Genomic DNA, 18,055 nt, shown 5'->3' on the forward strand with positions numbered 1-18,055 from the left:
ATTGGGGAACTGCCACGTCTGTTTGAGATAAAACAACAAATAGGTTAATCTAAACAACAACAAGTAGGTTACTGTAAACAACAAACAATGTTTTTTTTATATATTGAACAAGCCATTGTTGAGGAGGCGCTTGTAAGTAAGCATTTTACTTTACTGTTTAGCTCTGTTGTATCCTGTGCATGCGACAAATACACTTTGATTTGATTTTCCAGGGGACAACATTGCACGTGCGACAGAACCGCAAAATATGTACTGGCTTTTCTTTTTTTCACACTGCCTGAGGCCCCTCGCCTCTGTTTGTTTCATCAACAAAACAATGACAAAGGCCCTGGGGGCGAACAGTGGCGCTGTTTCCCCTCATGCGGATTCGATATTTAAAGAGGAGAAAAGAGACTTGGATAATCAAATGAAGGGAACACTTCATTACATCTTTAAACTAATGAGGCACTTTGTTGAAGACATTAATCTTGTCCAGATGTGTCTCGAAGAATGTATAGAATATGGTTGCAAAATTCAGGAAACTTTCCACAAATTTGGGGGAATTTCTGGGGAATTTTAGATTTTTTTTTAGATTTTCTGGAATTTTAAGCACTTACCATTTTAGTGACAACCGTAAAGAAACATTAAGCCCTCATATCGTTCTGCCATTGTATCAGTCATAAACTCTTAGTGATTCAACCCGTTATCATTTGGCAACCCTTTTATAACGCATAATGAATTAATTAGTGTTTTCTATCGTCCAATAGTGTATTATACTGTAGGTCTGAAGGTTCTTTATTACACAAGGGCTATAAATGCATTCAATTGAATTCAATACAACTTTTTCTGCATGCATATATAATGTAGTCACACATTAGTTGTATTGTGTGGTTTAGCTGTAAGCATTCATAACAGCGTGCAGCTCCATCTATCCTAAGAACCCTTATAAATGCATAAATGCCTATAATACATCACACGCAGGTGGCTCATAGAAATTGTTACCACCATTATATTAATTTTCTATGCTGCCAACCAAATCCCACTTACACAGAAGAGTGTTTCCACTGTAGCTAACTGGGTGACTGAAGACTATAGCCAACCAACAGGAATGGTATTCAGCCTGCATTCATGTGTCTTTTTAAAAGGCTTTGTCTGCGTCCCAAATGACACTCATTTGTGTTCAAAACATTAAGAACACGATCCTAATGTTGAGTTGCACCCCCCTCCCCTTTTGACCTCAGAACACCTCTACAAGGTGTCGAAAGCATTCCACAGGGATGCTGGCCCATGTTGACTCCAATGATTTCCACAGTTGTCAAGTTGGCAGGATGTCCTTTGGGTGGTGGACCATTTTTGATACACACAGGAAACTGTTGAGTGTGAAAAACCCAGCAGTGTTGCAGTTCTTGACACAAACCGGTGCGCCTGGCACCTACTACCATACCCCCGTTCAAAGCCACTATTTTGTCTTGCCTATTCACCCTCTGAATGGCAAACATACACAATCCATGTCTCAAGGCTTCTTTAACCTGTCTCCTCCCCTTCATTTACACTGTTTGAAGTGGATTTAACAGGTGACATCAATAAGGGACCATAGTTTTCACCTGGATTCACCTGGTTAGACTATGTCATGGAAAGAGTGTTCTTAATGTTTTGTACACTCTCAGGTTTTTGGTCAAAAACTGTAAAATCACCATGAATTCAGCTAAAATGTATTTAATTTTGGAAATATTTGGAGTATATTATTTTGGGGTTTAGTCCAATTTGCAGTGTACAAATTATTATAATTATATTCCGGCCCCCCGACCATCCATGGCTGAATATAGTTGCCTGCCCCGGACATTGGGAATAGGTTGCCATTTGGGACACACCCTTTGCAAAGGAGCACCAAATGAAGTATCCTTGTTTTGACAACGCATTAAGCTGTTCATGCCCCTGAAGTGTGATGGTTGCTGCTCATCTGTGATTAAATGTTTCTGAAGTCAATATCTATTAGTTAATAAATTAACGAATGAATGAATGTGAGTGGCTGGTGCCCACTAGCTACATTAAAAGTGTCACGCCCTGGCCTTAGTTATCTTTATTTTCTTTATTATTTTAGTCAGGTCAGGGTGTGACATGGGGGATGTTTGTGTGTTTTTGTCTCGTCTAGGGTGTTTGTATTGTCTAGGGGGTGTTTGTAGAGTTCATGGGGTTGTGTTCATTGTAGGTGTTTATGTAAGTCTATGGTTGCCTGGATTGGTTCTCAATTAGAGACAGCTGTCTATCGTTGTCTCTGATTGGGAGCCATATTTAGGCAGCCATAGTCATTAGGTAGGGTGTGGGTGATTGTCTATGTGTAAGTTGCCAGTGTCTGCACTTATTTGTTTTGTATATCTTCACGGTTGTCTGTTTGTTTTAGTGGGTTTTTTTCATCCTTAAATAAATACATAATGTATTTATATCACGCTGCGCCTTGGTCCTCTCTTTCACCCGAAGACGATCATGACAAAAAGAGACACTCGCCTCATTTGAAAAGAGCTTGCGTGGCTATTTGAATGGGTGAGGGTGGGTGGTTGTGTGCGTGCAAATGCATGTATGTGTGCACTGTAAAAAAAATATAGTTTCAACTAATTATTATTATTAAGTAACTGGTTCTACAACCTTTTTTAGTTAACTCAACCTTTCGGTCAAAGTGTTACGTGAACATAATATTTTTAGTTTGCCCAAACTTGGCTCCAACTTGAGAACTTAGGCAAGTACTTAAAATGTTTGCTCAACTTTTGTTCATTTATGTAACGTCCTGACCAGAGTTCTTATGTGTTTTGCTTGTTTAGTGTTGGTCAGGACGTGAGCTGGGTGGGAATTCTATGTAGTTTGTCTGTTTCTGTGTCCAGCCTAATATGGTTCTCAATCAGAGGCAGCTGTCAATCGTTGTCCCTGATTGAGAATCATATATAGGTGGCTTGTTTTGTGTTGGGGATTGTGGGTGGTTGTTTCCTGTGTCAGTGTTGGTGCCACACGGGACTGTGACGGTTAGTTTGTTTTGTCATTTTGTATAGTGTCTTGTTTTGTGTTTATTAAATCATGGAAAATTACCACGCTGCACATTGGTCCTCAGATCCTTCTCGCCTCTCCTCGTCTGAGGAGGAGGACGACTTAGACTGCTGTTACAATTTATCTAGAAATTATTATTATAAATACTTCACAAAAAAAGGCTGTGGAAGTAGTTGCACACATGTTGCTTTTGACATACAATGTTTTCAATTTACCTATTTGACAAACATTGACATACATGATTACATTGTGCATGTTCATTTATACAGCAATTATTATTCAAGTTGTCCTCACGAAGGATTTGAACTCACAACCTTCTGGTTCACGGTATTCCGATCTTCGTGTTACACGACCATGTCTGTGTCAGTTATCAATTAATCTGACTTCTCTCATCATTGATTTTGTTTACTTATTTTAGAGTTTTCTGTATAGTGGTCTGTTGTTGATTTGGCATATTATTCTGTTTTAATGTTACTCCTTAATCACTATGGAAAATAAGATAGTTTTGCTCGAGTGTAATTTTAAGAGTTTAGATTTACTTTGAAGTGCAAAGTATAGTAATAGAGGTTAAATCAGTCATTGACACAGACATGGTGGTGTAACAAAGATTGGAATGCTGTTAACCAAGAGATTGTGAATTCAAATCCTAGGTGAGGGCAATTACTGTATAAATGAACATGCACAAGGTAATCATGTATGTCAACGTGTGTCAAATATGTAAGTTGAAAACAGTGTATGTCAAAAACACAGTGTGTGTGTAACTAGTTCCACAGCCTTTGCTTGTGAAGATGCCCAAATAATAAAATAAAAAAATTATTTCAACTTTATTTAACCAGGTAAGCTAGTTGAGAACAAGTTCTCATTTACAACTGCGACCTGGCCAAGATAAAGCAAAGCAGTGCGACAGAAACAACAACACAGAGTTACACATGGAATTAACAAGCGTACAGTCAATAACACAATAGAAAAAAAGAAAGTCTATATACAGTGTGTGCAAGTGGTATGAGGAGGTAAGGCAATAAATAGGCCATAGTAGCGAAGTAATTACAATTTAGCAGATTAACACTGGTGTGATAGATGAGAAAATGATGATGTGCAAGTAGTGATACTGGTGTGCAAAAGAGCAGAAAAGTAAATAAAAACAATATGGGGATGAGGTAGGTAGATTGGGTGGGCTATTTACAGATGGACTATGTACAGCTGCAGCGATCGGTTAGCTGCTCAGATAGCTGATGTTTAAACTTAGTGAGGGAAATGTAAGTCTCCAGCTTCAGCGATTTTTGCAATTCGTTCAAGTCACTGGCAGCAGAGAACTGGAAGGAAAGGCGGCCAAAGGACATGCTGGCTTTGTGGATGACCAGTGAGATATACCTGCTGGAGCGCGTGCTACGGGTGGGTGTTGTTATCGTGACCAGTGAGCTGAGGTAAGGCGGAGCTTTACCTAGCATAGACTTATAGATGACCTGGAGCCAGTGGGTCTGGCGACGAATATGTAGCGAGGGCCAGCCGAAAGAGCATACCCGCAGTGGTGGGTGGTATAAGGGGCTTTGGTAACAAAACGGATGGCACTGTGGTAGACTGCATCCAGTTTGCTGAGTAGAGTATTGGAAGCTATTTTTTAGATGGCATCGCCGAAGTAGAGGATTGGTAGGTTAGTCAGTTTTACTAGGGTAAGTTTGGCGGCTTGAGTGAAGGAGGCTTTTGCGAAATAGAATGCCGATTCTAGATTTGATTTTGGATTGGAGATGTTTGATATGAGTCTGGAAGGAGACTTTGGAGATGTTTGATATGAGTCTGGAAGGAGACTTTACAGTCTAGCCAGACACCTAGGTATTTGTAGTTGTCCGCATATTCTAAGTCAGAACAGAGGGAAGGAGTGTTGTATGGCATTGAAGCTCGTTTGGAGGTTAGTTAACACAGTGTCCAAAGAACGGCCAGATGTATACAGAATGGTTGTCTGCGTAGAGGTGGATCAGGGAATCACCCGCAGCAAGAGCGACATCGTTGATATATACAGAGAAAAGAGTTGGCCCGAGAATTGAACCCTGTGGTACCCCCATAGAGACTGCCAGAGGTCCGGACAACAGGCCCTCCGATTTGACACACTGAACTCTATCAGAGAAGTAGTTGGTAAACCAGGCGAGGCAATCATTTGAGAAACCAAGGCTGTCGAGTCTGCCAATAAGAATGTGGTGATTGACAGAGTCGAAAGCCTTGGCCAGGTCGATGAATACGGCTGCACAGTAATGTCTCTTATCGATAGCGGTTATGATATCGTTTAGGACCTTGAGCGTGGCTGAGGTGCACCCATGACCAGCTCTGAATCCAGATTGCATAGCAAAGAAGGTACGGTGGGATTCAAAATGGTCGGTAATCTGTTTGTTAACTTGGCTTTCGAAGACGTTAGAAAGACAGGGTAGGATAGATATAGGTCTGTAGCAGTTTGGGTCTAGAGTGTCACCCCCTTTGAAGAGGGGGATGACCGCGGCAGCTTTCCAATCTTTGTGAATCTCAGACGATACGAAAGAGAGGTTGAACAGGCTAGTAATAGGGGTTGCAACAATTTCTGAAGATAATTTTAGAAAGTGAGGGTCCAGATTATCTAGCCCGGCTGATTTGTAGGGGTCCAGATTTTGCAGCTCTTTCAGAACATCAGCTATCTGGATTTGGGTGAAGGAGAAATTGTGGGGGCTTGGGCGGGTTGCTGTGGAGGGTGCCGGGCAGTTGACCGGGTTAGGAGTAGCCAGGTGGAAAGCATGGCCAGCCATAGAGAAATGCTTATTGAAATTCTCAATTATAGTGGATTTATCGGTAGTAACAGTGTTTCCTAGCCTCAGAGCAGTGGGCAGCTGGGAGGAGGTGCTCTTGTTCTCCATGGACTTTACAGTGTCCCAAAACTTTTTGGAGTTAGAGCTACAGGATGCAAATTTCTATTTGAAAAAGCTAGCCTTTGCTTTCCTGACTGACTGTGTGTATTGGTTCCTGACTTCCCTGAGAAGTTGCATATCGCAGGGACTATTCGATGCTATTGCAGTCCGCCACAGGAAGTTTTTGTGCTGGTCAAGGGCAGTCAAGTCTGGAGTGAACCAAGGGCTATATCTGTTCTTAGTTCTACATTTTTTGAAAGGGGCATGCTTATTTAAGATGGTGAGGAAATTACTTTTAAAGAACGACCAGTCATCCTCGACTGACGGAATGAGGTCAATATCCTTCCAGGATACCCGGGCCAGGTCGATTAGAAAGGCCTGCTCGCAGAAGTGTTTTAGGGAGCGTTTGACAGTGATGAGGGGTGGTCGTTTGACCGCGGACCCATAGCAGATGCAGGCAATGAGGCAGTGATCTCCGAGATCCTGATTGAAAACAGCAAAGGTGCATTTGGAGGGCAAGTTGGTCAGGATAATATCTATGACGGTGCCCATGTTTACGGATTTAGGGTTGTACCTGGTGGTTTCCTTGATAATTTGTGCGAGTTTAAGGGCATCTACCTTAGATTGTAGGACTGCTGGGGTGTTAAGCATATCCCAGTTTAGGTCACCTAACAGAATGAACTCTGAAGATAGATGGGTGGCAATCAATTCACATATGGTGTCCAGGGCACAGCTGGGAGCTGAGAGGGGTCTATAACAGGCGGCAACAGTGAGAGACTTATTTCTGGAGAGATTAATTTTTTTAATTAGAAGCTCGAACTGTTTGGGCATAGACCTGGAAAGTATGACAGAACTTTGCAAGCTATCTCTGCAGTAGATTGCAACTCCTCCCCCTTTGGCAGTTCTATCTTGACGGAAATTGTTGTAGTTGGGTATGGAAATCTCAGAATTTTTGGTGGCCTTCCTAAGCCAGGATTCAGACACGGCAAGGACATCAGGGTTGGCGGAGTGTGCTAAAACAGTGAGTAAAACAAACTTAGGGAGGAGGCTTCTGATGTTAACATGCATGAAAACAAGGATTTTTCGATTACAGAAGTCAACAAATGAGAGTGCCTGGGGACACGCAGAGCCTGGGTTAACCTCCACATCACCCGAGGAACAGAGGAGGAGTAGGATGAGGGTATGGCTAAAGGCTATCAACACTGGTCATCTAGTGAGTTGGGGTCAGAGAATGAAAGGAGCAGATTTCTGGGGTTTGTAGAATAGATTCAGGGCATAATATGCAGACAGGGGTATGGTGAGGTGCGGGTACAGTGGAGGTAAGCCCAGGCACTGAGTGATGATAAGAGAGGTTGCCTCTCTGGACACGCTGGTTATACTGGGTGAGGTCACCGCATGTGTGGGAGGTGGGACAAAGCAGGTATCTGAGGAATGTAGAGTGGGACTAGGGGCACCGCAGTAAACTAAAACAATGATAACTATCCTAAACAACAGTATACAAGGCATATTGATATTTGAGAGAGACATAAAGCAAGGCAAGCAATCACAGGTGTTGATTGGGAGAGCTTGCTAAGACAACAACGGGTAAGACAACAACAGCTAATCAGCTAAGACAACAACAACAGGTAAAATGGCGATGAATGTGCAAAGAGGGTCGGTTAACTACACACAGGGCCTGAGTTTGGGGCTAGGGCCGACAGATAAACAAAAGTAAACTAAGTGAAGTCCCGTGATAAATGAACAGTCCAGCAGGCATCAGCTATGTAGCCAAGTGATCATAGGGTCCAGTGAACAGCAATAGATGGAACAGGAAAGCCGCGGGGTAGTCGTTGCTACGCTAGCACGCGGGAGACACAGCGTTTAAAGTTAGCAGGCCGGGGTAAGTAGAAGCGTCTGCTCCGACGTCCGGCAATGGCTGGTTGAGGGCACAGCGGATGGAATTGCGTCTGCCTACCAGTCGTGGTGGTATGGTGGGGCGCCGTGTTGACGAAGGGACCGGGCCAGATGGCGAAAGAGGTATTGTAGTTGTAGTAATTTAGTTTGCTAGCTGGGAGATGCCCCTGGCTCAGGGCGACCTTCGGGGCTGGGTCACACGGTGGCAGCTAGCTAGCTGTGATGATCAGGAGTAATGGTCCAGGGTTTACGGCAGGGTTTACGGCAGGAATCCGGTGTTGTAGTGGAGAAAAACAGTCCACTAGCAGTAAAGGCCACTAGCAGTGGCTAACAATGACTAAATAGCTAGTAGCTAATTAGCTGGTTAGCTCCTGATGGCTAGCTTCTGATGGAGGTTTTGGCTATAAGGTCTAGAAATAATAGCGGATCCTTGTCACATTGAGTGAGGCGGGTTACCAGAAGTGACATTTAATTTAATAATGAAAAAGAGATTGAAAAATAAATTGAAATATATTAAAAAAAGATAAAAATACAAAAAGTAAACGAGAGGACAACAAACCACGTCTGCACTGCTACGCCATCTTAGGGAGAAAGAAAATTATAATTCTAGTTGAATGAACATATGAGACAAGTTGAGCAAACACATAATATAAGTTGACTGACGCTTTTTCAAGTTAATGCTAAGTTTGGGTCAACTAAACATTTTAATTTCAGGTAGCACTTTAATTGAACAGTTGAGAAACTAAAAAAGGCTGTGTAACCAATTACTTAATAATAATTAGTTGAAACTACATTTTTTTACTGTGTGTGTGTGTGTGTGTTATTAGATGAAGTGACATCCAGTATCTCTGTCCCAGTAATGGGTGATCAGAGACAGAGAGGCATGCCTGTTCCCCCCTGGGTCCCATAACCCTATTGTTTCATGTCTTCTCTCCTCCCTTTTCTCTTGTCACACACACCACACACACACTCCTTCATCTCCTCCCTCTCTTCTGTGTGTAAGACCAGGACGTCAACCCGTGTCTCCCCAAGGTCACAACCCCAGCCCCCTTTCCATATAATCGGGTCATTTAGCATCATAGCATCGACTTATTGCTTTGTCTAAGGGTCAAAAGTGAATTGAGCGAATGGACTTGTCACTCGTGATTTGTGTCCATGTTATTGCATCTCATCGTGCAACAGCTAGCCTACAGAAGCCTTTGCCCATTGACTAAACAGAGCAAATAATGTCACCTGACTGCTAGCAACCACCAAAAGTCAAGTACACTATAAATCATGCCGTTCGTGGTCACTATTATTGAATTCCAGTGGTGTAAACTGGGAAACCCACATATCTATCCATATCTATCCTCTGTGTTACAGTAGTTTCATGGCTGTGCTGAAATGGTGTTGAATGTATCCCAAGTGGCACGCTATTTCCTATATAGTGCACTACTTTTGACCCTATGGGCCCTGGTCAAAAGCAGTGCAATATAAAGAGAATAGGGTGCCATTTGAGATGCACACGTTGTCTGTCTTCTTCTCAAGGCTGTTGCTGTAAAATGAGCCAAAGTGGGGCATTGGGATTAAATGGCTTTATGCCGTCCCCTATGAGTACAGTATTAATTCAGGGAGCAAAGTAGCACAGCAGCAGAATGGACTCAAGTTACTCCTTCAATCTCAAGTGTCAGGTCATCACACGTGTTTAGTATGTCAGTGACTGAAGGAAGTGAGAGGTCTTGTACTGTATGCCTGAAGTGAGTATTTCCCAAATGGCATCCTATGTAGTGCACTACTTTTGTCTAGACCCCTGTTGGCCCTGGTCAAAAGTAGTGCACTACATAGGGGATAGGGGGCCATTTGGGATGTGTTTATGTGACTTCCGTTACAGCATTGTGACTCTGTAATTAACTGTTAATTTGTGTTCTTTATTTTCTATTTCAGGAGGCGGCCACTTTTGCCAAAGAGCAAGGTTTCGAGGAGGTGAGTTACCGCCGAATGCACACCACTAAACAGATCCTAAAGGTTTATTTTAGCTGATAATTTAGTTCTTTTTTGGACAGTGATTGATGTGCTATTATACTCTCCAGGCCTTGCAGCAGTTGCTATGGAAACCTGGTAGTCGTCATGGTTTCTTTGTTCAGCCATCTCTCTCTTTCTCTCTCTCTGTCTCTCTGTGTGTGTGTCTCTCTGTGTCTGTGTGTTATGACGCACTCCGCTAGGTCTGCACCCAACATCGCCTACAGATGTTATGTATTGAATTTTGAAAAGCCTCTTGGGAAGCTGAGAAGTTGGGCATGGTTTCAAGCCTTCTCTCTCTCTCTCTCTCTCTCTCTCTCTCGCGCTCTGCCTCTCTCTCTCTCTCTGCCTCTCTCTTTCTTGCACGCACACTGCCTCTCTTTTTCTCTCGCTCTGCTCCTCTACCTCCCTGTTCTCCCGCTCTATCTCTTTCTGAATCTCTCTCTCTGCCGCTCTCTCTCTCCATCTCTCATTTCAATTAAATTTGATAAATGCTTTATTGGCATGAATGGCTGTTTGCCACTGTTGCCAAAGCAATGTATATGAAGTATTACATAAATGAACAATATGCTTGAGGAACAACAGTATATGACAACAAAAACAAGAATACATTGAGAATAATACACACAAAGAGAAAACATCTAATTGGGGGATTTAATTTATACAGGGTCTTTCTAAATGCAAAATATGCTCTCTCTGTATCTCTGCCTCTTTCTCTGGCTGCCTCTCTCTCCCTCTCTCTTTGGGGGCTGACAGGTTGCCTGGTTAAAAAGCTTCTCTCATTAGTATCATTACTCCCAGGGATGATATGTCTCCCCTCTCCCTGCTACAGTATAATATAGAACTAACACAAAATTGTACAGCGCGCACAGTATCCTTTTAATAACCAAATTACTGCCACCTGTGGTTTTAGATTATGTAAATTAAAATTACATAAAATATGTTTTAAGTGGGGCTGCGCATTAAATGACGAATACATGTTTAGCTTTGCCTGCCTCTTTGCTGCCTTTTCAGAAAATCCTATATCCAGCTTTGCTTTTTAAATATCAATTAAAAAAGACAAACATGTGAAATCTGCTTTAGATGTTTTTAAGTGTTTTTTCTCTTTTAAAGGTAGAGCTCTCCCTTGAATATAGTTCTTCTATGTATGAATAATTTTCATCCAGAATCACTTACGGTGTGATCAACGTGACTGGAATGGGAATGGATTCCTGATGGCCCTGACAGCTTCCACAGAGGAGGGAGGGAGGGAGGGAGGGAAAAAGCTCACATCACAGAAAGTAAATATAAAGGGCAAAGCGTCAACTCTTCCAGTACTAACCAATTCTCTGACATTTTCTGTGTCAACTTGATTTGCCAGAACATTGCAAAATTGCATCTGATGAATATGATTTTTCAGAGAACAACACTAGTATGGTACTTACAGTATTTCTAGATGGTTTCACGGTTAAATTCGTTTTTTCTGCTTAGATTTATCTTGTTGTTATGTCACGTTTGTAAAAATGTGGTTTGTGCAGCTAGGTGCTCCAAAAATATGTTAATTCACAAGATTGGCAAAGGGAAGGAAAAGGAGGATGTGCATTGACATTTCTGCTTCCTGCTTTTTGTTTTTATAATAACCATACTAAATAATCTGCTCGTCTGAAATATACATTGTAGCCATGCCAATTACTATTTAATATTTATTCATTAAAAGACTAGGTTATGTTTCTCTCTCTTCAAAAAGCCATCAGCACACCTGAAAACACACTTAGCAGTCGTTCTGATTGTCATCTGTTTCCTTTAAATGGCCAGAGATGAGATGAGGTATCTGTAGACCAGCAATAATGAAATCTTTCCTGGGCACTCGTTGCATCCCAAATAGCACCCTATTTGCTATAAAGTGCACTACTGGTCAAAAGTAGTGCACTACATAGGGATTAGGGTGCTCTTTAGGATGCAACCCTGCCTCACAAACAACCTCTCTGTATTGAGGAAGATACATTTTTCAGTGGCTTTGATACAGACGCAGGAATGTAACATCCTGATAAAGCTGTCATATTATGTGGTTTTAAAAAAACTACTTCAGAGAAATGTGCCTCAGATCATCATAACCCACTAAAGTGCAGATGCTGTTGATTTGGATCCGATCAATTACTGCACAATTAATCATTCACACGTTTGCATTTGTCAGCAGTACAATAATCCAAATTGACGATGCAAAATGTCTCCTTAACATTTTCTAAATGCACTCATGTTGAATTGAATATGATCTGTTTTCCATATTGTGTTGTTGCCATAGGAAGTTGTTGCCAGGTAAGTCGGCTACACAAACAGGTGTAGTAACATATTGTGTTCATTGTGTGTGTGTTTTGCATTCCTCAACTACCATAATAGTTACCCTACCACCCCCAACCCCTATAATAGACCCCTAAACCCCTGTTTTCCTAAACAGACTTAAACTCTTTTTGTAAACCTCTCATAAACCTTAAAGGGTTACACACCCGGGCTGTGTGTTACTCCCGTGGAGATTTTTGCATTTGGTGTCTGGAGTCATTGGAGTGGCTGGCTTGTGGTTCGGTTGAGTTAGTCACAGTGACAAATTGCTTCTTTGCTGTTGCCTGTTAACAGCCTCTGTATTAACCTCTCCATTAGCACTTACTTGGAGTGTTACTCCCATTTTTCCTCTGCCCAATGTCTCGGCGAACCTCTTTAGACTGATTAACGGAGCTTCGGGAAGCATTTAGAGGTGCTAAAGCTCATCGGCTGGAGTGAGGAAGGGAGGCAGTATAGCTGGCTGGTGGTATTGGATAAGAGCCGTATCACTCTGATTACTTCCTGCTTGGCTTTATTTGGTTGCTCTAAACGTTCCTCATTGTAGGAAAACACTATACTGCTAGAATTGCCTGAGAAGAGACTTATTGTTGTATAAATTCTACTAATAATATGATAATAAAATACTTAACAATTATAATGTAATGTTATATGGTCATTTAGTAGACGTTTTGAATCCAAGGTGACTTACAGAACTGTCAACATTGAGAGTAGATGTGGCCATGTGAGAATCGAACCCACAATCCACCATTCTCTAAAGCCCAACCCACTGAGCCACTGGAACCCAATGATAAAACAGCAGCGTCGTTCATGGTCCACCCTACTGTGAGCTACTGATAGAGACATTCCACCTGCTCATAGTACATCATGATAAGTTAATAGTAAAGCAGCCATGACAGGGGTGGGTTTTTATCACTGTGATGATCAAAGGGAGGCTCACTGGAGAGTTGTGTTAGTCTCCAGGCCCCAAGATATCCAGTCTGTGCACATGCTGTCAAGAGATGTTCTGCATCCCAAATGGCATCCTATTCCCCATAGGGCTCTGGTCAAAAGTAGTGTACTATGTAGGGAATAGAGTGTCATTTGGATGCAGACAGGGCCTGCTTCAGGAGGAGAATAATATATGACTACATGTATAACACCACCTAGCCATGTCCCCTTTATTCATTCACGTAGCTTTGTCTAACAACAGCAAATCTTCAGCCACACTATAGGCTATCCTATATCCTAGTTTCATCGTCCCATATAGAATTGTTGATTACTGCATCTGATAATGGATGCAGTTCAGCCCTATATACTTAGTTTTTTTCACATTTCTACAAAACAATGAGCGTTTTTAACCCAGTAATATTGATCTCTTTATCTCTTTTAATTATCACTTGATCCCGTGTAATCATCATCATGTTCCAAGATGGCGTAGCAGTCGGACGTGTGTTTTGTCTTGTCCCGTGTAAATAATCGTTTTCCTCGTTTTTTCCGTTTATATTTTAATCTCACTTTCCATCTACGGACTGAATATACTCTCCTGCAACCCCCAACACCCAATGTGGTACGGATCTGCTATTTTTATACTTTAGAACCGGAACCCCCATCAGAAGCTAGCCAGCTAACTAACTACTAGCTAGTTATCAGTTAGTCACTGCTAGTGGTCTTTACCGTTAACTCGGACACCAGCCAGCCTCAGCTTGGTCAATACATGCCAGTCTGCACAGCGCGATATCAACCCAGAGAATATCGGACTGCTTTTTCTCTACCAAATCTCCAGATTACTACCGCAAGCTCTGGACCTTTACACCGGATCAGATAGCTAGCTGCAATCTGAGTGGCTACTCCTGGCTAACGTCTCTGTCCCGAAGCAAGCAACAGTTAGCCTTGAGCTAGCCTCGAGCTAGGCCAATCTCCCGGCTAGCCGAAGAGGTCCTCCGGCTAATTCTTGTGCTACAATACATATTTTGCCAATTGGCCTGGACCTTTTTTTGCCGACACAGAGCCCTGCCAATCCATCACAACTGGTCTAAATCAGCTACAAGCTAATTTAGCCATTTTTTGCCGCTGCTAGCAGCTTTTACCTTCTGCACAGACACCAGCCCTGTTATTAGCCTGGATATTACTCACCAATTTACCAGCATCGGACTGTCTCTCGACAACAACGCCGGATTCCTGCCGTAATCCCTGAGCCACTACTTCTGATCCTCACAGCTAGCTTGCAGCTAGCGCAGCTAGCGCCACTGCCACGAAGCTAGCACCAGTTAGCAAACACAATTCTACAATTCACAACCTCTCTTTCGCCATCGCCATCCGGCTTGGATTCTCTGTCGACACGACCACGTCTGGTCTGCAGACGTATACCCCACCCGCTGTGCCCTCAACCGGCCTCCGTCTGAGCAGACCCCCTCCGTCTGAGCAGACCACCCCCCGGGCTACTAACTTTAAACGCCGCGTGCTAGCTTAGTGGAGGCCTCCCTGCTCCATCTACGGCTGCCCCCTGGACACTATGATCACTTGGCTACATAGCTGATGCCTGCTTGACTGTCCATTAATTCACGGTACTCCATTCTGTTTATTTGTGTTTTATCTGTCGGCTCTGTGCTTTAACTCAGGATCTGTGTGTAGTTCATCCGACCCTCTCTGCCTAGTCGTCGCCATTTTTACCTGTTGTTGCTGTGTTAGACTAGCACCCTGTTATTGCTGCTGTTATCTTACCTGTTGTTTTAGCTAGCTCTCCCAATCAAGACCTGCAATCACTTTATGCCTTATTGTATGTCTCTCTCAAATATCAATATGCCTTGCATACTGTTGTTCAGGCTAGTTATCATTATCATTGTTTTGGTTTGCAATGGACCCCGTAGTTCCACTCTCCGTACCTCTGATACCTCCTTTGTCCCACCCCCCACACATGCGGTGACCTCACCCATTGAGACCAGCATGTCCAGAGATACAACCTCTCTTATCATCACCCAGTGCCTGGGCTTGCCTCCGCTGTACCCGTGCCCCACCATACCCCTGTCTGCACATTATGCCCAGAATCTATTCTACCACGCCCATAAATCTGCTCCTTTTATTCTTTGTCCCCAACGCTCTAGGCGACCAGTTTTGATAGCCTTTAGCCGCACCCTCATCCTACTACTCCTCTGTTCCTCGGGTGATGTGGAGGTAAACCCAGGCCCTGCATGTCCCCAGTCACCCTCATTTGTTGACCTCTGTGATCGAAAAAGCCTTGGCCTCATGCATGTCAACATCAGAAGCCTCCTCCCTAAGTTTGCCTTACTCACCGCTTTAGCACACTCTGCCAACCCTGATGTCCTTGCCGTGTCCGAATCCTGGCTTAGGAAGGCCACCAAAAATTCTGGGATTTCCATACCCAACTATAACACTTTCCGTCAAGATAGAACTGCCAAAGGGGGAGGAGTTGCAATCTACTGCAGAGATAGCCTGCAAAGTTCTGTCATACTTTCCAGGTCTATGCCCAAACAGTTCGAACTTCTAATTTTAAAAATTAATCTCTCCAGAAATAAGTCTCTCACTGTTGCCGCCTGCTACCGACCCCCCTCAGCTCCCAGCTGTGCCCTGGACACCATCTGTGAATTGATCGCTCCCCATCTAGCTTCAGAGTTTGTTCTGTTAGGTGACCTAAACTGGGATATGCTTAACACCCCGGCAGTCCTACAATCCAAGCTTGATGCCCTCAATCTCACACAAATCATCAAGGAACCCACCAGGTACAACCCTAAATCCGTAAACATGGGCACCCTAATAGACATTATCCTGACCAACCTGCCCTCCAAATACACCTCTGCTGTCTTCAATCAAGATCTCAGCGATCACTGCCTCATTGCCTGTATCCGCCACGGGTCCGCGGTCAAACGACCCCCCCTCATCACTGTCAAACGCTCCCTAAAACACTTCTGCGAGCAGGCCTTTCTAATCGACCTGGCCCGGGTACCCTGGAAGGATATTGACCTCATCCCGTCAGTTGAGGATGCCTGGTCATTCTTTAAAAGTTACTTCCTCACCATATTAGACAAGCATGCTCCGTTCAAAAAATGCAGAACCAAGAACAGATATAGCCCTTGGTTCACTCCAGACCTGACTGCCCTCGACCAGCACAAAAACATCCTGTGGCGAACTGCAATAGCATCGAAGAGCCCCCGCGATATGCAACTGTTCAGGGAAGTCAGGAACCAATACACGCAGTCAGTCAGGAAAGCAAAGGCCAGCTTTTTCAAGCAGAAATTTGCATCCTGTAGCTCTAACTCCAAAAAGTTCTGGGATACTGTAAAGTCCATGGAAAACAAGAGCACCTCCTCCCAGCTGCCCACTGCACTGAGGCTAGGTAACACGGTGACCACTGATAAGTCCGTGATAATCGAAAACTTCAACAAACATTTCTCAATGGCTGGCCATGCCTTCCTCCTGGCGACTCCAACCTTGGCCAACAGCCCCGCCCCCCCCCCGCTGCTACTCGCCCAAGCCTCCCCAGCTTCTCCTTTACCCATATCCAGATAGCAGATGTTCTGAAAGAGCTGGAAAACCTGGACCCATACAAATCAGCTGGGCTTGACAATCTGGACCCCCTATTTCTGAAACTGTCCGCCGCCATTGTCGCACCCCCTATTACCAGCCTGTTCAACCTCTCCTTCGCATCATCTGAGATCCCCAAGGATTGGAAAGCTGCCGCGGTCATCCCCCTCTTCAAAGGGGGAGACACCCTGGACCCAAACTGTTACAGACCTATATCCATCCTGCCCTGCCTATCTAAGGTCTTCGAAAGCCAAGTCAACAAACAGATCACTGACCATCTCGAATCCCACCGTACCTTCTCCGCTGTGCAATCCGGTTTCCGAGCCGGTCACGGGTGCACCTCAGCCACGCTCAAGGTACTAAACGATATCATAACCGCCATCGATAAAAGACATTACTGTGCAGCCGTCTTCATCGACCTGGCCAAGGCTTTCGACTCTGTCAATCACCATATTCTTATCGGCAGACTCAGTAGCCTCGGTTTTTCTAATGACTGCCTTGCCTGGTTCACCAACTACTTTGCAGACAGAGTTCAGTGTGTCAAATCGGAGGGCATGTTGTCCGGTCCTCTGGCAGTCTCTATGGGGGTACCACAGGGTTCAATTCTCGGGCCGACTCTTTTCTCTGTATACATCAATGATGTTGCTCTTGCTGCGGGCGATTCCCTGATCCACCTCTACGCAGACGACACCATTCTATATACTTCCGGCCCTTCCTTGGACACTGTGCTATCTAACCTCCAAACGAGCTTCAATGCCATACAACACTCCTTCCGTGGCCTCCAACTGCTCTTAAACGCTAGTAAAACCAAATGCATGCTTTTCAACCGTTCGCTGCCTGCACCCGCACGCCCGACTAGCATCACCACCCTGGACGGTTCCGACCTAGAATATGTGGACATCTATAAGTACCTAGGTGTCTGGCTAGACTGCAAACTCTCCTTCCAGACTCATATCAAACATCTCCAATCCAAAATCAAATCAGGAATCGGCTTTCTATTCCGCAACAAAGCCTCCTTCACTCACGCCGCCAAACTTACCCTAGTAAAACTGACTATCCTACCGATCCTCGACTTCGGCGATGTCATCTACAAAATAGCTTCCAATACTCTACTCAGCAAACTGGATGCAGTTTATCACAGTGCCATTCGTTTTGTTACTAAAGCACCTTATACGACCCACCACTGCGACCTGTATGCCCTAGTCGGCTGGCCCTCGCTACATGTTCGTCGTCAGACCCACTGGCTCCAGGTCATCTACAAGGCTATGCTAGGTAAAGTGCCGCCTTATCTCAGTTCACTGGTCACGATGGCTACACCCACCCGCAGCACGCGCTCCAGCAGGTGTATCTCACTGATCATCCCTAAAGCCAAAACCTCATTTGGACGCCTTTCCTTCCAGTTCTCTGCTGCCTGCGACTGGAACGAATTGCAAAAATCTCTGAAGTTG

General features: G+C 44.0%; 1 protein-coding gene across 4 annotated transcripts in view; it reads left to right on the plus strand.

Annotated features, from left to right (window-relative positions):
* The window catches only part of LOC139571252 (adenosine kinase-like), a 276,125-nt gene that overhangs the window by 227,031 nt on the left and 31,039 nt on the right, over nt 1–18,055 (plus strand). For all 4 annotated transcript variants that reach the window (XM_071393931.1, XM_071393933.1, XM_071393934.1 and 1 more), the window contains one exon: nt 9,699–9,737. In XM_071393931.1, the coding sequence (XP_071250032.1) occupies nt 9,699–9,737 (39 nt within the window). The remainder of the gene's footprint in view (nt 1–9,698; nt 9,738–18,055) is intronic.

The sequence above is a fragment of the Salvelinus alpinus genome, chromosome 3, assembly GCF_045679555.1.
Source record: "Salvelinus alpinus chromosome 3, SLU_Salpinus.1, whole genome shotgun sequence".
Taxonomy (NCBI): Eukaryota; Metazoa; Chordata; class Actinopteri; order Salmoniformes; family Salmonidae; genus Salvelinus; species Salvelinus alpinus.